General features: G+C 34.3%; 1 protein-coding gene across 12 annotated transcripts in view; it reads left to right on the top strand.

Annotated features, from left to right (window-relative positions):
* Window positions 1-21,930, top strand: part of UBR5 (ubiquitin protein ligase E3 component n-recognin 5) — a 180,566-nt gene that overhangs the window by 150,975 nt on the left and 7,661 nt on the right. For 7 of the 12 annotated variants that reach the window (XM_072603357.1, XM_072603347.1, XM_072603354.1 and 4 more), the window contains 17 exons: window positions 166-377; window positions 3,931-4,161; window positions 6,096-6,169; window positions 7,313-7,485; window positions 7,584-7,697; window positions 8,988-9,208; window positions 9,853-9,973; window positions 10,059-10,163; window positions 10,925-11,168; window positions 14,753-14,864; window positions 15,437-15,581; window positions 16,344-16,474; window positions 17,027-17,087; window positions 17,924-18,099; window positions 18,401-18,485; window positions 20,483-20,638; window positions 20,935-21,048. In XM_072603357.1, the coding sequence (XP_072459458.1) occupies window positions 166-377; window positions 3,931-4,161; window positions 6,096-6,169; window positions 7,313-7,485; window positions 7,584-7,697; window positions 8,988-9,208; window positions 9,853-9,973; window positions 10,059-10,163; window positions 10,925-11,168; window positions 14,753-14,864; window positions 15,437-15,581; window positions 16,344-16,474; window positions 17,027-17,087; window positions 17,924-18,099; window positions 18,401-18,485; window positions 20,483-20,638; window positions 20,935-21,048 (2,475 nt within the window). The remainder of the gene's footprint in view (window positions 1-165; window positions 378-3,930; window positions 4,162-6,095; window positions 6,170-7,312; window positions 7,486-7,583; window positions 7,698-8,987; window positions 9,209-9,852; window positions 9,974-10,058; window positions 10,164-10,924; window positions 11,169-14,752; window positions 14,865-15,436; window positions 15,582-16,343; window positions 16,475-17,026; window positions 17,088-17,923; window positions 18,100-18,400; window positions 18,486-20,482; window positions 20,639-20,934; window positions 21,049-21,930) is intronic. The other 5 variants (XM_072603349.1, XM_072603351.1, XM_072603353.1 and 2 more) reach the window with 3 other exon arrangements.

A 21,930-nucleotide genomic window follows, 5' to 3' on the forward strand; every position in this document is an offset into this window, starting at 1 on the left:
TTATGATAACTGTGTGTAAATTATGATAATGTCAGCATGCATATTGCTCAGTCACCTAATAAATATGTAAAACAGTCTTTCAGACTAGAAATATATTTCTTGAATTAGCCTTGCTCTGTTTGAGTTCATTGGATCATTTTCTTCTTGTTTCTTGTTTTTAAATAGAATTATGTAGAAGAAAAGCTGATTCCTACATGGAATTGGATGGTCAGTATTATGGATTCTACAGAAGCCCAGTTGCGTTATGGTTCTGCATTAGCATCTGCTGGTGATCCTGGGCATCCAAATCACCCTCTTCATGCTTCTCAGAATTCAACCAGGAGAGAAAGAATGACTGCTCGTGAGGAGGCTAGTTTAAGAACGCTGGAGGGTAGACGGTATGAAGTCTTTTTTTTTTTAATGTTCTCCCTACTTTTGAAAAAAAACACTTTATAGACTGGACTAAAAATATTTTTTAATTCTCCATATTAATAGTGTAAATTTGCTTGGAATCAAGAAAACAAGTATGTTTGACTACTTTAAAATTTAAAGTATGGAGTTACAATAAAATGGTATAATTATGTCCTAGACTTTCCTTGAATATTCCATCTGTCTTAAAAGGGATTATCTATCAGCTGCAAATGAGCTTCTCCAGTAATAGTAGTACATGTATCTGTACTGGTAGCAAATGGTCTTTGTAGTGAAGTATAGAGGGATAGAATCAATTATTATTCAGTGAATGATCTTTGTAGTGAAATATAGAGGGACACAATCAATTATTATTCAGTGGTTTGAGTTAAGAAATATCTTTCATAAATACACTTTTCTAAGCACTTTATTATGTGCAAAGCATTGTCTGAGTGCTTAGAGAAAGAAAAAACTATGAACAATCACATTGCCTTCCATCAAAGAACTTATATAGTAGCCATGTGGATATGTATAGCTTTATTGAAGAATAAATATTTATAAAGTAAAAAAAAAAGAAGGGAATGTAAGTATTTGTAAAGGGCCTATTATGTGCTGGGTACTATGCTAAACACTTTTTATAGCTGTTTTCTCATTTGATCCTTACAACATCCCTATCCCCATTTTACAATTGAGGACACTAAGGTAAACAGAAGGTTAAGTGTCTGGGTCCAGATTTGAACTCAAGTCTTCCTGACATCAAGCTGAGCACCCTCTCCACTGTGCCACGAGCTGCTGCAGGAAAGATCGTTTCCAGTTTGGGAAGAGATATTGTGTCACAGGTTGAGTGTTTGTCCTTGGAGAATACCCTCCATGCATACTCAGAGGAGGTGCAGTATTGTTTTGTCATGGAGCCTCTTCTGTGCTACTCTTGTCCGTGTCTTCCCATACATTTGCCAAGGGTGGTTTGAGTGCACTTTTTTGTATTGATGGAAAAAACAATGTATTTAGCCCTAATATTATGCTTGATTCTCCACAGAATGCAGTCATACAAAATATAGTTTCTGTTTGGGGCATGTAATTCAAATAGAAAGATGGTGACAGATAACTCTATTGCTAGAATTCCATGTGCTGTGTGAATAGAATAAAATAAGACTCATAAAGGAAAAATGGTTCACTTCTACCAGTGGTGATTACTTCTAGGATTTTATCTGGGCCTTTGAATATGAGATACTTATAGACAAAGATGGGATGGCAGAAGAAGGTCATTATTAGTAAAAGAAATATCATTATTTAGGAAAGGACACATATTCTAGTCTGGTGGAGGATTTTGTTCAGTCCTTTTTCAGTCATGACCTCCTTTGGGGTTTTCTTGACAGATAATGGAGTGGTTTGCCATTTCCTTCACCATTAAAAATGTTGTTCCATTGTTTCCAGCTCTTTGTCACCCCATTTAGAATTTTCTTGGTAAAGATATTATAGTGGTTTCCCATTTTCTTTTTTTTCCAGCTCATTTTATGGTTGAAATTGAGGCAGCAGGGTTAAGTGACTTGCCTGGGATCATGTCTGAGGCTGGATTTGAGTTCAGGTCTTCCTGACTCTAGGTCAGGCACTCTTTTCACTGTGCCATCTAGCTTCCTTTATAGGGCTTAGAGAATGTTAAAGATGAGTGTTGGAAGTCAAGCTGAAAAGGTTGGTCTTTGGACTTTTGGACTATGTTGTATAGGAGCTCAAATACACCATATGGAGCTTGGATTTTTCTTCAGTAGACAAGAACATTTAACGTTTTTGAGGAGGGTGGTGACATGGTTTAAAGGAGGGTACTTTAAGAATAATTGGTAGTATATCGGTTATACTGGTGTCCACGAGTTAGAAGAGCTTCTAAGACTACAGGCCACCAGTCTTAGTTTTGATGTGAAGTAAAGGCCAGAGCTAGTGGCGTTGGTCATGAGGAGAGAGATGTTGGGAAGGAAGTCTTCTTCAAGGGTTGATGGAGTTACTTAGCAGAGTGATGGGAGACCCATTAAAGAAAATCAGGATAATCAAGAAGAAAGGTCTATTTAGAGAGAAGATAAATTTGGTTTTAGGGGTAAGATTAAGATGTATTTAGTTTGAGATAATAGTCCAGAGAACAAGGATCAAAAGTCAGGACGCAGTTGAAAGTACGTTCTTGTACTTTCAAAAATAAGTCTTGTAAAGGTGAATGAAATCTCTTTTCTTAGGAAGTCTACTCTGTAAAGAAGTCTTAGTCCTATGCATTTTTAGCTCAATTAGATGACAGGTAATATGATAGAGTGCCAGACATGGAGTCAGGAAGACTCATCTCCAGTGTCTTTGCCAGAAAGCCACAAGTGGGGTCCCCAAGAGTCACACAGGACTGAAACAACTGAACAACAACTTTCTTGAAAGCTTAATTTGAAGGGTTTAGCTCTTCCCTTGTTCAGTGTTTAGCATGCTGGTTCTACCTTTTTGAGCAAGAGAGAATGTTGCTTCTGCAGTTAACACAGCATTCAAGATAGAAGGAATGTTAGAAGCCATTTACTCAATCCATACCTGAGGAAGAATAATCCTGTTGTGTTGTAGCCTATTGTTAAAGACCCCCAAGGAGGTAGACAGAACCCACCCCTTTCCAAGTATTTGGATATTTTCTTTACATCATGTCTACTTCTTTGTATCTGATCCATTCCCTCCTCCAGGTGATAAGCCTTCAAATACTTAAACAGAGGTATTATGTTCTTGTCTCCTCCACCCTCCCCACATACCCATGCCAGTTCCCCATTCTTTTTCCCTCCAACGATTTTTTTTTTACTTTCAGCCTATCCTCATAGCCTTTCACGTCTTGGTTATCTTCTTATAGACACACACTTTCAGACTCAATAGTGTCCTTCCTAAAATGTGAGCTCCATTATAGTAAGCACTTGAAAATTCCTTCACAGCTAGCTGTGGAAGTATATATTTATTATGAATGAATAAAAACATTTATTAAGTGCTGTGTGCTACATATTGGGTATAAAAGTAGGCATTATTAGATCTGGAAGCAGATTCAGGAAGATAATATAATCCATTCATTTCAACAGATATTTAGTGTGTGTCTACTACTATGTTTAAGGAAAACACTGCCCTTGGGTACAAAAACAAAAAGTCTTTGCCCTGAAATGATATTTACACTCCTTGGTTATTAATGAGTGTTTTCAGTCTACTAATTGGTATAGTTATGATGGCAAAAATCACAATTTATTTATCCATTTTTCTTTGCTAAATAAATTTTATTTATTGTTTTTACATACTTTTACTTCCCAGTTTATCTCTTTTATCAAAACTAATCAACATATTTGAAAGTCTGACAGTGTATTCAGCTTTCTGCATCTTTTATTTACATCTCTGGGAGAGATGTACCTGGGATGGGGGGGTGTGGGGTGTGGGTGGGTGGGTGTGTGCATACATATATATGTGTATGTGTATGTATGTATATGTTACACACCCCCTTTGGAGTCAAACTTGATCATAATGCTTTCATAGTTTTCAGTTTCATTTTTGTTTCTACAGGCGTGCAACTTTACTTAGTGCCCGCCAAGGAATGATGTCTGCTCGAGGTGACTTCTTAAATTATGCCCTTTCTTTAATGAGGTCTCATAATGATGAGCATTCTGATGTTCTTCCTGTTTTGGATGTTTGTTCACTGAAACATGTAGCATATGTTTTTCAAGCCCTTATTTATTGGATTAAAGCAATGAACCAACAGACAACCTTGGACACACCTCAGCTGGAACGCAAAAGGTAAAATTACTGCAGCTTTAAAACTTAACTTGCATGGGATTATTTTCATGTCATCAGACTTTGGAACTAGGAGATCAGAATCAGGCAAAGAAGTCTGTAAGGAAAAGTTGCATGAGCTGAAGCAAGCTACCCAGCAATTCTTGATTCTCTACAGAACCATATTCCTTATTTATTTTCTCCTGTACCTACCACTTTAACCAACGACATTGTCTTCTGTGCTGAACTTCATATTTGAGGTGGCTGTTATTATGGTTTTGTCTCAATTTAGACTAAATTAAGTATTTGTTACCAGTGTTACAAAAGTCATATTCTTTACAATTTTTGTTCTTACCCTTACAGGGTAGAGCTATTAAGAACCTTGAAAAAGGTTAAGACTCATATTTAGTAATTCTAAATTAGAATGAACAAAAGAATAAAGACTTAAAATAGTCAAAAGCAGGAACCTGCCTTTAATTTTTTTGTGATTAAGTTTTTTACGTCAAATACCACTTAATTCCATATGAAATGTTGACAACTGCTTATTTCTTTCTTTGGAATAATATATTTCATTGTAGGATCTTATTGCGTTGTGTGTTGTATTATAATTCATGCTTTCTAAGGAGAATGAGAGAGCTGCATTTTCATTTTCACGTAAAATCGTACTTAAACTCTTCTTTGGCCCTGTTGAGACAAGCAAATCTGGATGGACTTCAGAGTACAAAGTTATAACAAGAGTACATTTATAGCCAACTTTTGGTAGTGTCATGTATTCACTCTAGCAAGAAGTTAGTTGTATTCTGTTACTATAAAAAACTGGGTATGTTGTACCTCACTACTCAAACAAATTATTGGTTGAAATGGAGTTTAAGCCTGCCTAACCTAATTAACTAATATAGGTGGACTCTTTTATTATCTAAATCTGGTTCAATTTAAAACATAATTTTTTTTTTTTAGCTTTATTCAACTGCCACTTTGGCACCTTTTTTTTCTTTTAAAGTTAGATTTAAATTCTTTGGTTTGTAAAATCATCAAATAAAAGATTGAGAAATTTTCATCATTTTCAAAAGGTATGATTTGTACAGTGTCATTATTTTAGAAGACAGAATGTGGTTTTTAGCATTCATAGTTGACTGTAACATATGCCTTCTTTCGAGATTTGAAACTCTACTTTAAGAATTCAAATTATAAATTGGAACAAAATGGAAATCAGTGATAAGAAAAAATAGTGGAAATAATCTCAGCAGTAATAACTTATGGGGAAAACATAGTGGTATAAACTCATCTGACTTAACACAAATTGTTTTCATGTAATGCTTAAGATCCCTAAGGATGAGAAGTATAGCTAAATGTTTTCTGTAGCTTGAAATTTGGTGTTATTTGTAGTGCTGTCTTTAAGCTGGTTGTTCTGTTCCCATTTCAAGTTGTTAATCAAAAGATGTGCTGACAGAAATACTGCTTACAGAAATTCTGAGTTTTCTTTTATTTTTAGCTATGCCAGCTAATTGCATATCCTTATTTTCATGCTTACACAGAGAAATTTCTTTAACCATTATAATCGAATTAAAGAGTTGTTAGTTATCAGATGAACTGACCTTTTTTTTTAACTAAATCAACTCGTCAGTTAAGTGGATGACCACACTATTTTGTGTTTATAAGATAAATCATAAATGCAAACATTGTAAACTTAATGTAGAAAAACAGAAAGATAACCCCTCTACAAAAAACAAGAAAAATAACCCAGTCAATCACCCAAATGCTGTTGACAGCTCATCAGGCCAGCCTCTTTGCCATTTCCCTCAAGTCCCTGACTCTTCCTATGATTTGATGGGCTTTGCTGTTTTCTTAAAGTTATATTTCCAGTGCTTTCTGTTTGTGTGACCCCACTTTACCTGGTAATGGTGTCATCAAAAATAGTCCCTTGCCAAATTACTAACTCATTCTTTTTTTTTTTTTAGGACCCGGGAACTGTTGGAACTGGGTATTGACAATGAAGATTCAGAACATGAAAATGATGATGACACCAACCAAAGTTAGTGCACAGAAACAATGCTCATCTATTTCAAGAAATGACTGACTCTGTTATTCTTTCATGCTTTTTAACTTCATATTTTTTTTGGTCTGGTGGGAATTTCTCCTTCATGCTTTGGTCCAGATTTTTTTTTTGTTTGTATGCATCTTATTTGTATTTTACATTTATTGCTGATTTAAAAGAAAAAGTCTGGTGGTTTATTCTACCTTTCCGATTCTGTATTTACTAACTTTTCCTTCATATCTCTTTTTGTTATTTCTCCCTTAATGTGTGTGTTTTCCTTTGGATATGTGGCTGAGGAGCTCCTTGAAACAAAGGATTAACAGAATTATATCCATTAATAAATTTATCTTATGAAGGCAGTAAAATATGTATTATTGATAGAACAGAATTACCCAAATATAAAGATCTAAATTTGGTTTATTTTGTTACAGCTATAAGCTGTACAGCAGTGAAAATGGCCAGGGGATCTTGACTGCGTTGGACATTCAACCATAATTTTAGTTCATGGATATCAGGATTGGGACATTATATTTATCAATTTGTTGGTTAGAAATTTTCTCTACCAGTGAGAGTTAGGTACGCTTGGATGTTCCTTGTATTAGTAGTTAGCACCTAACTCACTGTTAAAGCACATACCGTGAACTGTTCATGGGTTATCTATATGCATAAATTGCTTCTGACTTTTTTCTGTTCACTTGGGTTTATCTTTGTTGAGGAACAGAGAAAATAGGATAGCATGTATTAAGATTTTACATCTGAGCAGTCTTTCCATTTCTCAGTCACAATCTCTTTCAGGCCTGAGTTGTTGGGTGTGTTTTCCACTTCATCTCTTGGAGGGGGAGAATTTTGGAAGAATCTAGGAAAGATCTTTGAATTTGGCATCACTATTGTTCCTATAAATGCCTACTGGAAATTTTCCTTAGTAGAGTCAGAATCATTTATACTGAAGGCTCAAATCTTTCTAATAACTTTATTTTCTAAAGTTTGGGGACTAGTTTGAGCACTGTTTGTCCATTGTTTCTGAATGGCACTGGAAGTTTTGTAACAACACCAAGAAATTTAGGATGAGTTTTGATTTTTAAAAGGTGCTCATATACTAAAACCATTTTTAAAAAAAGAAACTTTTTTCTTGATACTTAGGTGCCACATTGAACGATAAAGACGATGATACGCTTACTGCAGAAACTGGACAGAACCATCCATTTTTCCGACGATCAGATTCCATGACATTTCTTGGGTGTATACCTCCAAATCCTTTTGAAGTACCTTTGGCTGAAGCCATCCCTTTGGCTGATCAGCCACATCTACTACAGGTGAAAATAAAGGCCAGTTGTAAAATCTTTTTAGTTTGTCTAAATTTTAACTAAATTAAATGTGTAGCATAACTAGAATGTTTCTGTTGAAATTACAGCCAAATGCTAGAAAAGAGGATCTTTTTGGCCGTCCCAGTCAGGGTCTCTATTCATCATCTGCCAGTAGTGGGAAATGCTTAATGGAAGTTACAGTGGATAGAAACTGCCTTGAGGTAAGACTGCAATAATCTGAACCATTTTTAAAAAGAAATTAATGCAGTTTTACTTTTGGCATGGCACCTTGTAAAAAGAAAGTATGAACTCCCTAACTCCAAAAAACTAATGAAAGTTTTCAGAAGTACTATTGAGTAAAGAGGTTTGAAGAGATTTGTGTTTGAAAATTTGCAAATCTCTCAAGAATTATGATTCTAATAAACTTGATTGAAACTTGTTAGCAACTTTGTTTTTGTTTTTTTGTACCTTTGTCATCAAAGGTGTGTTATCTTGAAAAGTTGTGGGGGTCTTTTTCTATTAGTAAGGACCATCTCTCAGAACAGGATGGATGTTCCTAAAATTTGACATCTTAGAATGTTCCGTTAAAGTAGGATGTAGGCATAGCTTTTGAAATGCAGAATTGACATAAAGGCAGCATTTTGTAATAACTGAGGTGCTCAGGGTACAAAGCAAGGGTGCACAGAGTTTTAATTTCATGGTAGGTTGTAGAGCCACCTAAATACTCCCAAGAGAAGTCATATTAGAAATCTTCTGATAAATAAAAGATGATCAGCAAAATATTAGTATGTTAACATCTCTTGCTGTATTTAAAATTATCCTGAGAACAGTAATATAATTTTATAAATTCGTTGGTATTATATTTGAAAAACTTTGAGATGAAAATCAGGATAACTGTCAAAGAGATTTCTTCCACTTGACTTACACTTTTAATACAAGTAGCTACTGTTTATATTAAATATGTTGTTGTCCAAGTTCTCTACCCAAGCTAACTTACTACACACAGGGCTTCTGGATATATTTTGTGCCTAAGGTTTTTCCTTTACTATATAAAATGATGGTTTAAGCATTTGCCTTTTTTTTAAAAAAAAAAATGCTTACATGTATATTTGGGGGACTCAAAAAGGAAATACTCATACCTAATGAATTCAAAAATTTGGAAGAATCAGTGTGAAGTGTACATGGAAAAGAATGCAGTTGAAAACAGTTTGGGAAGTTTTTTTGGGACAGAAGAAAATATAAAGTCAAAATGATAAAGGGAATTACATAACACAAATATAAAAATTTCTTAGAAATTTGTGAAATGCTAATGTGAATTTTAAAAGTAGTAGTTAATACCCAGCCGAGGAGGTAAGTTGTACTACCCAGGGTGATCAGCAGGTTGAATTACTATAGTCAGATTTTCTTGATGTGAGTTATTTCTTTTGACTGTTTACTATAGAGGATTATTAAGTTGATGTCTTAAATTTATACATTTTGAAATGTATCACTCATTCTTGAAATTTCTTCAGGTTCTTCCAACTAAAATGTCTTATGCTGCCAACCTGAAAAATGTCATGAACATGCAAAATCGGCAAAAGAAAGAAGGGGAAGAACAAAATTTGTTGACAGAAGAATCTGAGAGTTCAAAACCAGGACCATCTGCTCATGACCTTGCAGCACAATTGAAAAGTAGTTTGTTGGCTGAAATAGGATTGACTGAAAGTGAAGGACCTCCTCTAACATCATTCAGGTATTTTTAACATGTTGATAACAAGTTTCATGGAGACTGGTTTAGTAGTTACCTGGCCTTAGAGTTAGGGGGGAAAAAATAGGTCCAAAATCCACTCCAGTAGTTTATGACCCAGGCAAGTCACTTAAACTCTATGTATCATAGGATGTTCACTTGAACTTAATCACTAGCTCATGGATAGCTTGTCACTTTGTGTTGAAATGAGTTTTCATACCAAGCAGTATCCATGCTGACAAAATCACATGTTCTTTTGTGTTTACATATTGTTTCCTTAGTGATGAATGTAGAATTGTTTTTTTAATTAATTTTTTTCAGTTAACAAAAATTTATCTTCTCTCCCTTCCACCCTCACCCTCCATTGAGAAAGAACCAGTAGGAGGGGAACACCGTTTCACACGTGTAGTAGAGCAAAACAATTTTCACCATTGGCCATGTCCAAAAAAAAATGTCACAAACTGTATTCTTGAGTCCATCACCTCTCTGTCAGCAGGTGGGTAATGTGCTTCATCATGAGTCTTCTGGAATTGCAATGATCAATGCAATGTAATGATTGTTGAAGTTGAAGCAGAAGTCTTGATTTATAGTGCGCATTGCTAATTAATCTTCAGTGTTAACTAAATGATTCTGCTTCCCCCCTTTTTCAGGCCTCAGTGCAGTTTCATGGGAATGGTTATATCTCATGATATGTTGCTGGGACGCTGGCGCCTTTCTTTAGAGTTATTTGGCAGAGTGTTCATGGAGGATGTTGGAGCAGAACCTGGATCAGTATGTAATTTCTTCATTGTAGACGCTGTTGTATTTTTTCAGGGTCATTTCAGAAACTAATGCTGTCATTTTTTAATTGTTTAAGATCCTCACTGAATTAGGTGGTTTTGAAGTAAAAGAATCAAAATTCCGTAGAGAGATGGAAAAACTGAGAAATCAACAATCAAGAGATTTAACATTAGAGGTAAAGGTATTGTGTTTCATTTTCAGTTTATAATTTATAGTACATTATTTCTAAAAGTTCAACTCCAAGAAAAAAGTTAACAGCTTAATAACTAATTTTTCATGGTGATATGTTTTAATACTTACATATAAATTTTGTCTAAGTTTTACACTTTTTGTGATGGTTGCAGTGAACTTACTAAGACTGAATGCAAATGATAGTATTCCATTAGGTCTGAGTAATGCATTTATTACGTAGTTGTGAGAAACTTTAGAAATGAGATCATTTTCTTCTAATTTACACAAGGCAGGGGTAGGGAATAAACATTTATTCCCTATTTATAGTATGCAGTGCCTACTATATGCTAGGTAGTCTATGTAGCCCTTTTACAAAAATTATTTCATTTGATCTTCATAACAACCCATGCAAGGTAGGCGCTATTATTATCCCCATTACAGTTGAAAAAATTTAGGCAAGCAGAGGTTAATGGATTTGCCCATGGTGGTGAAGTGTCTGAAACCAGATTTGAGCTTGAGTCTTCCAGACTCCAGGTCCCATGTCCTGTTATCTGTGCCACCAGCTATCTACGTGAGACTAGTGTTTTGAGACACTTAAGTTTTTTTGGAATGGTTAAGAATTTTGATAGCTTTCAGTTACGCATAAGAAACATTTCAAATTCTTAATGAAAGAAAATATTTACTTTAGTATCCAGTTGTATTACGTAGGAAAAGTAATCATTAAACATTTTCTGATCAAGTAAATGAGTCTTTTCTTATATATTTCTTTAGGTTGATCGAGATCGAGATCTTCTAATTCAGCAAACAATGAGGCAGCTTAACAATCATTTTGGTCGCAGATGTGCTACTACTCCAATGGCTGTACACAGAGTAAAAGTTACATTTAAGGATGAACCAGGAGAGGGCAGTGGTGTGGCACGAAGTTTCTATACTGCTATTGCACAAGCTTTTTTGTCAAATGAAAAACTGCCAAATCTAGATTGTATTCAGAATGCCAACAAGGGTACACATACCAGTAAGTATTCCTTAAGGAGTTTAGTGTATAATTTAAATTATAATTTGAAGTATAATGGAATTTGCTTCATCCCTTATTGATGGTAAAATAACATAATAGTTTAAACCATGGGTATTTATATATTTTGTTTACATAGATTAATTCAGTTTGGTATTCGCCTTAACCAGCCGTGCTCAGGAAAACCTGGTGATTCAGTTATTAATTTTATCCATTTCAGCATGTATTATGGATTTAAGTCATTATATTTGGATTTTAGACCAAACTACACCAATAGTTTCTGTTAAGGTGATCTTCTGTACCTTCCCGTTAACTTACCCCCAAAATGGGCAGGTTTTCCCTTCATGCCAAGAAGTCACAGTCTTAAAGGAAAGAAGAGAAACATATTAACTAACCTCTCTGGATCAGTTTCCTTATTTGTTAAATAAGGCAACTGGCTATCTGACATCTATTTAAGCTTTAAAATTCTGAGATTCTAAATCTTTTCTGTCCTTCCCTAACCCTCATCCCCAATTCAGAAATTATGTTTTTTATGTCAGTTTTTATCTCCCTGAGAGAAGGGGGAAGCATTATATCTTAAGCTGAATTGACAGCTATGAAAATTGGTCAAGTAAAATGTAATTCTTCCAGGGTTTTCTGTATCTTGATGGTGCTTAGAGTTAAGGGTCCTTTTCCTTTAAGATCATGGATCAGCTGTCACCTGGGTCCAAAGTTGCTGCTCTTTTTCTATTTGCAGTATTCTTGAAGTTTTTCATAGGATGGCTTTCTAGCCTTTCTCTACCTCCTTTGGGTTCAAGCCTAGAAGGATATAAATACTTTAGTCATTTTATTGACATAGTTTTAAATCTTTTTCCAAAATGGTTGCACTGATTCACAGCTGTACCACCTATGCATTAGTGGATCTGTCTTCTCATATCTTTCCCATATTGACCATTCCCATGTTTGTCATTTTGCAGAGTGTATAGGGAAATCTCAGGGTTGTTTTGATTTCCTTCTTTGTTAATGTAAGTGGTGTGGAGCATTACTTGTTTGTAATTGTTAATGGCTTTTGGAGTGTGTGTGTGTGTGTGTGTGCGTGTGTGTGTGCGTGTGAGTGTGTGTGTGTGCGTGTGTGTGTGCGTGTGTGTATATGTACATGTATATTTTTGTTACCTTGCATATATTTATTTATGCAGAGAGTTTTCAGTTGCATGTAATCAAAGTTGTCTTTTAAAAAAATGTTTGTTAATTTCTTCTGTCCCTTGTTTTGCTAATAATCTTCTATCTATAGTTGTGAAACATATATAATTTCTTAATTTTTAATATTGTTACTATAAGGTCACATCTATTTTCAATTTCTTGTGGAATATCATATAAGATATTGATCCAAGCCTAATTCCTGCCAGATTGCTGTATAATTTTTCTGGTAGTAAAAAAAGAAATGGCTTATAAGAGTGAATTCAGTAGTAACCTTCGACAATTTTAACTCCAGGAGTACTACTGAGACTCAAAGAGTAGATAGATATAAGTACCCTGACTCAAATCACAAGTCAGTAATAATAGTCAGTGATAATCACATTAACTATTAAGCTAAGGGGGAGATAAAGTGATTTGTCCAGGGTCACACAGAAATCTGTATCAGACGGATTTGAACTCAGGTCTCCCTGACTCCAGGCCTAGTGCTCTCTCTGCTCTGCCATATAGCTGCCAAAATAGTCAGTGGTGAATATTAATGAAGAAAAGAGGAAAAGAAATCCTTTTAAGAAAAAGGTGCAATTAAAAGATGATAATAAAAGGAGTAAAAGGTGGATTTTATTTGGCTATGGAACTGAAAGGGAAAAAAAGGAAGAATTAGATAACAAGATAATAGGAAGAAAGATTTAGTAAAACTCCAAAAACTGATGGCCTGAGAAGGGTGTGTGACTTGATGGGAAAGAAAGAGAGTCAGTCTTTAGGAATAGGGTTGTCTTGAAGGAGATTAAGCAAAAGTAACTGAAGAGGCAAATTATTTTTACACTAAAAGAGGAACAGCAGCAGGGAAAAAAATAGTAGAGACATGGAGGAAAATATAAACATAACTCATAACTTTGATAATTCAAAGCAAAACATTTTTTAAAAGAGAGTGACAAATTATGTCCAGCCTAAGATGTTGCTTACAAGAAACACTCCCAAGAAACAAAGACATAATAAAAATGAGGTGCTGGAATAGCACTTACTTGGCTTCAAGTGAATTCACAAAAGCAGATGTTGGAATCAGACCAAACGAAAAGCAGAAATTCAGAACATATAAAAAAGATTTTTGAAAACAGCCTTAAATGACTTACTGTTACGAGATTTCAGTATCCTTAGCCTGGTGTTCAGATTCCTCTGCACTTGTGACCACATGGCGCCCTGTCTTTTCATACTACTTTTATATTCAGCTAATTTGGATTACTTGCTGTCCCTCTAATTTTATCCTATGTCCTGCTCATCTTGTTCCCCATAACTGGAATGTAACATTTTTCCTTCCCCTTTCTCCTGATTTTCCCCTCACCTCCCAAATGTTTGCTTGTTGAAAAATAGCCCATCCTTCAAGATTTACTCAGAACCACTTTTCCAGAAAGACTTCCTTTATATTCTTTCCCTTTTCTTCCTTCCCCATTGCACCCCCTCTTGCCCATCCCATACTAGTTGAAAATGATCTTTTTCTCTTTAGATGTCATATAATACCTTCTTACCTTATATAACATGTCACATTGCCTTTCTTTATATACAATTTCTATTCCATTTTGTAACATGGATGAGTGTATTGAGGATATTGCATCATTCTGCCGGATTGTAAAGGGGGCAGGGATCATGTCTTATTCATTCTTGTATACTTAAAACACTTCTCTCAATATTCAGCACTTAGTACATGTATAATAAATACTGATTTTGTAAGTGAAACTCCTGCTCATAATCAGCCTTATATCTAATATTGTTGAGCAAATAATAATAGTTTTAAAATATTAATGTTAAATAGCTTGGCTATTTCTGTTTAGTTAAAGAATGTAAACCCAGTCAGGAGAAATATTCTTAGAGTGAGATTTTGCTCTCTGGCACATTTTATGACATTCTAGGAGGAAATTGGACAAAAGACCTCTAATAGACAGATGTTTGGCAAATATAGAATATACATTGTCTTTTTCCTGCAATGGCGCATGTTGCAATAATAGAGCTAGGATGAAGAACAGAAGTAAGTCTGTGCAAAGGACATAAATTATAGGTGTAATAAATACTTATAATCTGTCACATGTGCTGGGTTATAAGGAGTCACAAATTCTTCTAGCACCTTATCCAAAAATGGACCAGCATCACTTGGGTTTGCAGTAAATAAAAGTTTTTGGCCAAATCTTGGGGCGTTAATTTGTTGAACAGAATGTGCCACATAATTTCAGGTGCCATTGAGAAGTTTTCATGATACCATTTATCACAGTGTGAACTTGGTATGATCTATATATTAAGCATTTTGTGTTTTACTTACTATATCTTTCCTAGAAGATGTAATGTGCTAGCAAAAATAGATCATTATGACCTTTTATGATCACTTAAAAAATGGTCACTGAGCTTACTCTTTACTTTTCCTATAGGTTTGATGCAGAGATTAAGAAACAGAGGGGAGAGAGATCGGGAGAGAGAACGAGAAAGGGAAATGCGGAGGAGTAGTGGTTTGCGAGCAGGTTCCCGAAGAGATAGAGATAGGTATGCTAATTCTCAGTTTATTAAATTATGATGTATTCTCACTGCTTTTGACCAGCAAGTATACTATGTGCTTATAAATTAATGAAAAATGTGAACTATAGTATATTTTTAAAGAAATAAAGTTTTATGAGATTCATATACATGTCATACATTTTATAAGATTCATATACATATCATAACTGAAATAAAACTGGCCATATAATGCTTTATAAAAGTTCTCCTTTAATGGATATATATGAATTATATATTTTGTATATCAAAGGATTAACCTTCTTACGTTGAAATTTTATTTTTTAATATTCTATTCAAGATCTTATATGTCAGGGTATTTTGATTGACTTTACAATATTTCTTAGAATTGTGGTGGTAAACAAATACAGTAACTATTCATTTACTTAATTTTTCATCTAGCAAAGTCAAGTCAATTTATTTTGCTAAATCATCTTTCATAATATATTTGGAATTATGCAATTTGGTATTCTAATCTTGTTACTTTTGGTATTGGTATTTCACTTTGTGCTTGAGTTACATAAAGTTATATGGAAAATTTAGTAGCTTTCTTTGGTGTTCAGGGATTTTAGGAGACAGCTTTCCATTGACACAAGGCCTTTCAGGCCAGCATCTGAAGGCAATCCTAGTGATGACCCTGATCCTCTTCCAGCACATCGTCAGGCACTTGGCGAGAGGCTTTACCCCCGGGTTCAAGCAATGCAACCAGTAAGACCAGAATGCATGGGTGAAATTGTAACTAACTATATTATTTCCCAAGATTTTTTGGTTTAGAATTATATCTGTCCTTGTCAAGAAGTCAGCCATTCATATAGTCTGTGATTCATTCATATATTCCAAAGTTTTCATCAAGCAGTAGAATTAGGGAAATATGGTCCATATAGTGTTTATACAGCTTGTTTTTTCTTCTCCCATTATGAGTCATTTGGAAACAGTGGTTATAACTGAACAAATCATTTGTGAATTTCAATTGATACAAATGTTTACTATTCAAAATAGCTAAGTAGAAGTTTCCAGATAGTGCTAATCTTAACCACTTTGCAAATTAGTATACTTACTGAAAAATAAATATACAAGCACTTTTTCTATATAGAGAATATCAAAGAAATTTCTTCATGATATAGTTAATTACATGACCGTTTTTTCTACATATGTATAGCTATATAGTATTGGGGAAAGATAAGCAATTGAGCCCAGGGAGAGCTACCACCAGCTCATGAGGTAGGACTTAGTTATAGCTCTGTTTGGCTTTAAATTCTATCATAAATATATGAAATTTTATAGGTAAACCTGGATCCTGTTGAATTTAAAAGCAAAGGATCTAAGTTTCACTCTTTTCTCTGCCATGTAAGACCTATATGATGTGATCACTTGTCTTTGAACTTCATACAAAAGCTATATGTGTATATTATGAATAATTTTCTGTGACTTAAGAGGACTATTTGAATAACTTTCTTTTGTTGCTTATAGGCATTTGCAAGTAAAATCACAGGTATGCTATTGGAATTATCCCCTGCTCAGCTGCTACTTCTGCTAGCAAGTGAGGACTCTTTGAGAGCAAGGGTAGATGAGGCCATGGAACTCATTATTGCACATGGAAGGTAAATGTTTGTGAAGAAAGAAAAATCATGTTTGGATTATTTGAAGACTTTCTGTTTAAAATATTATATAGCTAGTGCTGTATTTTATTTAATTTCTGCTGTAAAGCACCATTCTTGAATTATTTATCACTGAGTCTCCCCCAAATTAACTTTTAACAAACTTCACAGACATCTAAAGTCCCAGTATGTTAGTGCAAAGCTTTCAGTTATTTTTAGGTCCTGCTTGGTTTTGAGATGGATGGTTCCATATAATAAAGTATTTCTTTTTTGTTGTCATACTTTCAAAGAAAGGGTCTCATTTTGTTCAAAGACCTGATGTTTTGTTTTCCTTTTTCTTCCCACTTGGGTGCTTTTGTACTATATTAGAAAATTCTCACCCATTCTCTAAGGCCCAGTTCTACTCCAAAAACATTTATTGTCTCTAGTATACATTTGGTATTACATAGGTGCGCATTGTCTCATTATTCATTTTACTATGCATTTAATCTTTTCTAGATGATCTGATTATTTATTTTCCTGTTCGTATAATATATATCATTATTTTTTTTCAAGGGAGAATGGAGCTGATAGTATCTTGGACCTTGGATTGCTAGACTCTTCAGAAAAGGTGCAGGTATGAAATCTTTTTTGTAAACAGGATCAAGACAAAAGTAATTAGAGAAACTTGAGTTAACTAATTATCACTACTTGATTTCCCTAAAATTCTAAGTGAATATCCAAAAAAATAGAATTTATTTTGTTCTTACCAGTTTTTATTTTGCCAAAATTCAGTTTGTTTACTTGACTTATTCCTCCTATTCTCTCCCCTTTCAACCAATACAGTCATTAGTAGCCATATAAATACTTGATTACATTTTAATGTAGGGAAGTCTATGGCTTAGAAATTATTGTTATTTGAAATTAATATGGTTAGAGTTGAATGAAGGAGGGTGCAAAAAATAATAGAAAAAAAGGGAAATGACCAAATAAGGAGAATTAGACCATAATGTTTCATCATCACAGCTCAAGTTAGGACCCACAGGCTACTCTCATTTAAAGCAAACTATGAATTGGGTTTGATTTGGCATAGCTTTAAGAGAACTTGAATTGCCTTGGTGGAGTAATAATTTTTAAAAAATTCAGTGTGGAAGGGAGCCATCCTAATTGTAGTCTCTGCGCAAGGGGGACTTAAGGTAGATTTATAGGGGGATCTTGACTATGACGACAGAATTAAGAGCAATACATCATATGAATTTCTTTTAATGGGCACAGGCTTTGGTTTTAGATTTAGTATAAACTACCAACATTTAGACTCAACACAAAATGAGATTTATGCTTAGTGTAGTCAATAGTTCAGAAAACCCAAATGGTTAAACATTGTAGTACTACTGCTTGCAGCTTCACCATGTATATAAATTTAAAAGTTTGTGTGTCCTTTCATAAATACTCTCTGGCATTCTTTGTTCCTAGGAAAATCGAAAACGACACGGCTCCAGTAGAAGTGTGGTAGATATGGAATTAGATGATACAGATGATGGTGATGATAATGCTCCATTGTTTTACCAGCCTGGAAAAAGAGGTTTTTATACTCCAAGACCTGGCAAAAACACAGAAGCAAGGTTAAATTGTTTCAGAAATATTGGGAGGTAAGATAATAACCAATGTTAAATTTTGATTATTAAAAAGTGTTGGTTTATGGACTTAGTTACATACATTCACTTCAGCTGTAGAATCAAATTCTTTTGGTTGATAAAGCCACACATACATGTATAGGCATACACACTTTACCTGTGTCACAAGTCTTAAATATAAATTTTGCCCTTAGAAGTTAACCTGATGAAATTAATTTGTTTCACATTTAGAGAATATTTAAGTATGTGTTAATGCCATACTTCAGTATTGTTTAAGTTGCAGCTTCATAAATTTCCTCTTATTTTTCATCTTCAGAATCCTTGGACTCTGCTTGCTACAGAATGAACTGTGTCCTATCACATTGAATAGGCATGTAATTAAAGTATTGCTTGGTAGAAAAGTAAGTGATTCTTAGTAGCCTGATTTTGTTAATGTTTATAAACAATAGTGATAATAATAGATCCCATTTATGTTGTGCTTTACAATGCACAAAGTACTTTACATGCATTAAATTTTATTTTTGATCCTCACAACAACCCTGAAAGGTAGGTAGTTGGAATCATTTTATTCCCATTTTATAGATAAGGCCAAGGAGGCTTAGAAAGGATATGATTTTCCCAGAGTCTTAGCTAGTAAGTGGTGGAGCCTTGACCGCTTGAATCCACTGATTCCAAATCTAATCTTCTTTCTAGTCTACCACAATTGTTTGTTTGATAAAATAATCACTTATATCTTTTCTTTGTATACAATTTAATGTTAAAAATAAAAAATGTACTATGTACTGTTATGCAGAATTAGTTTTTTTATGTGCTGACAAAACTGACAGATGCTCATTTAGAAAAAAACTACAAGTAGAGTGACAGGATACCATAGGAGAGTCCCTTAAAATGACTAATAAAACATTATAAAGTGATTAGCCTGATAATCAACATTGGCTATATTTACAAATGTGGTTTATTATACCAGTCTGGGTGAAAATGTGACAGTGCAAAGTTATAGAATTTGCCAACCACAGCCAACTATTTCAATTCAACAAGCATTTGTTAAGTATTGGGCTATGTACCAGTCCTCATAGCAGATGCCATGGCAAAAATTTAAACTGTCCTCTTTTAAAGAACTTTTATTCTAGGGGCTGGGGAGAGAAAAAACAGGTGAATACAAAGTAATTTCAGGTGGTAGGGATAGTAGGCAGCAGTCATTAACCATTGGGCGAAGGGAAGTGGTCAAGAAAGGCTGGATATAGGAGGAGCACTTGTGTGAGCTGTTAAGAGAGGGTCGGATTTCTAGTAGTATTAAATAAGAGAGAAGACGCTGGAATGTAAGGTGCTTGATGAATAGTAACTATGAAAGCAGTCTGCAAAGGAGGCTGGGGCCATATGGACCTTAAATGTCAGTCAGAGGAGTATTTTTATCCTGGAAGATTAAAAAAAATGGAGAGTTCTTGAATTGGGAAGACATGATTCAGGAATATCAATTTAGCAACTGGGTATAAAATGATTTAGAGAGAAGGTTGTTATTGAAGACCCCTTAATCAGAAGAGTTAATGTCTTTATCCCCATGCCTGGAACATAACAGATGCTTAATAAATGCTTATTGATTGACTGATATACCAGTGAATATTTTGCTATGTTAATCTCTTAAAAATAAATTTTATTGCTATCGTTTTTATGTCACCATTTCCCAATATATTCTCCCTCTCATTGCCTCTGCTCCAAGAGTCATCCTTTGTAACAGAAAATAAGAGAGAAAAAATTAGGTCAGCAAAAATAAGCAACCCATCAATCAAGTCCAAAATTACCTATAGTGTTCCACAGTAATGTAATTTAGACATAGACTTTTAATACTGGAAAAAGGAGCCTTAAGGATCATAGATGATATCCACTTCTTTTATAAATGAAGACATTAAATTCCAAAGAGTGAGCTATCCAAAGGCATACTGATAGCAAATAGTGGGACTGATATCTCAACTCAGGTATCCCGTTCGTTGCCTTTTCCCCTCACATGTATTTGACTCTGTCCTACCTACATTAATATGCTACCATTCAAGTTAAAGAAATGCCTCAAAAATTTATTCAGTCCACTGTATTGTAAATGAAAATAGATTTAGTGCTTCAGAATATAAGAATGTTGACTATTCTTACAATTTAAATTTCTTTTTGCTCAAGTGCAGAATAAAAATGTAAAGGTCCATTTAAAATGTTTAGTGTCACATGACACTGGAGTACATTGTTAGAACAACAGATGTATTAAACTTGCTTCTCCAGAGCAAAATTACTATTAGCACATAGGGTGATTTTTCTTTTTTTGCCCTGGGTTATTTTCTGTAAACAGCAGTATGAATCATTTCATGTAGTGATGCCAGAAGATAACAATGTCATAAAATATCTTTTTTATTAGGTTAATTGGCATGATTTTGCATTTTTTGATCCTGTTATGTATGAGAGTTTGCGGCAACTTATCCTCGCCTCACAGAGTACAGATGCTGATGCTGTTTTTGCAGCAATGGATTTGGCATTTGCGATAGACCTGTGCAAAGAAGAGGGTGGAGGACAGGTAAGTGAAATTTCTGGTTTTAGGATTCCATTTGAAGTATTTACTAGAAGTATGTTATTATTCATGAAATATTAATGGATTAGAGGAAGGAACTAGATAAAATTAGTAATGAAAGATGTTCTCCTGTTTTCAGTGTAGGTTTTCTATTTCAGTTTTCATTGGCTTTTGAATTACTTTTAGATTTAAAAATTCTGTTAATCTAATAATATTTATTTTTAAGAGCTCATATATCTTTACATTGATTTTCTGCTTTTTACTTCCAATTTAAAAAAAATTATACATTTTCATTTTCATAGGTTGAATTAATTCCTAATGGTGTAAATATACCCGTCACCCCTCAGAATGTATATGAATATGTACGGAAATATGCTGAACACAGAATGTTGGTAGTTGCTGAACAGCCTCTTCATGTAAGTATTTTCTTAGAATTTTCTGCTGAAGTCTAATATTCCTCAGTTATAGAAACCTAAGTCTTCTTAGTGTTAGCTTAGTTTTATATACATTCCTGAGAGCAGAAACAAAGGAGAGAAACAGCCCAAAAGCAGTGTCAAACCTGAGATACCCAGTAAGGTCTAGTGCATAGTTTCCCAAAGTATGATTTACTTTCTCCCAGTGGGACATTGGAATGATTGGGAAGAGGGAGGGCCGTTGGTAATAACCTCAGGTGCAGTTGTAGGGGGAAAAGGGGGGGTTTGAATAAAGATAAGGGAGCAGTGGGAGCATAAGGAAAGAAGATTTGAAAAGCCATTCATACATATTTTCATCTGTAGTATAACAGAGTTAAAGATGTAGTGATTACATTATTTTCCAAATAAACACAGAAAATGTAAGTTATAACTGATCACTGGTTAAGTCTGCTGACTGGTCTTGATAAGGAGGTATTGGCAAGCTAGCTTGTTGTGCATTGTCGGGAAGTCCAGCACTCTTCAGTGGGAATATGTGCATATAATGACTTGTTTACAATCTTATACTATATAGTTACATGATGCAATATTGTGTCATCAGAATTTCAGTGCAGGAAAAAAATTACAAATTTACAATAAATTATTCAATTTAAGAAATCATTTTCTTTTTTAAAAATTTTTATTTCTAAATGACACAAATAAAAAAAACACATTAAAGGGATGAAGAAAGTAGATTTTGGGGGGGGTGCTGCTAAGTAATTGTTTTAAGGGGGCAGTAGGTCAAATAAGTTCTAAAAGGAAATAGGAAGTATGTCCCATTAGATCAGTTTCCCAGTTTGCTTTTAGATTTTTAAAATATGATTACTGTATCAATAGATAACTTAGTGT

This window comes from Notamacropus eugenii, chromosome 4 (assembly GCF_028372415.1).
Source record: "Notamacropus eugenii isolate mMacEug1 chromosome 4, mMacEug1.pri_v2, whole genome shotgun sequence".
NCBI classification, from domain to species: Eukaryota; Metazoa; Chordata; class Mammalia; order Diprotodontia; family Macropodidae; genus Notamacropus; species Notamacropus eugenii.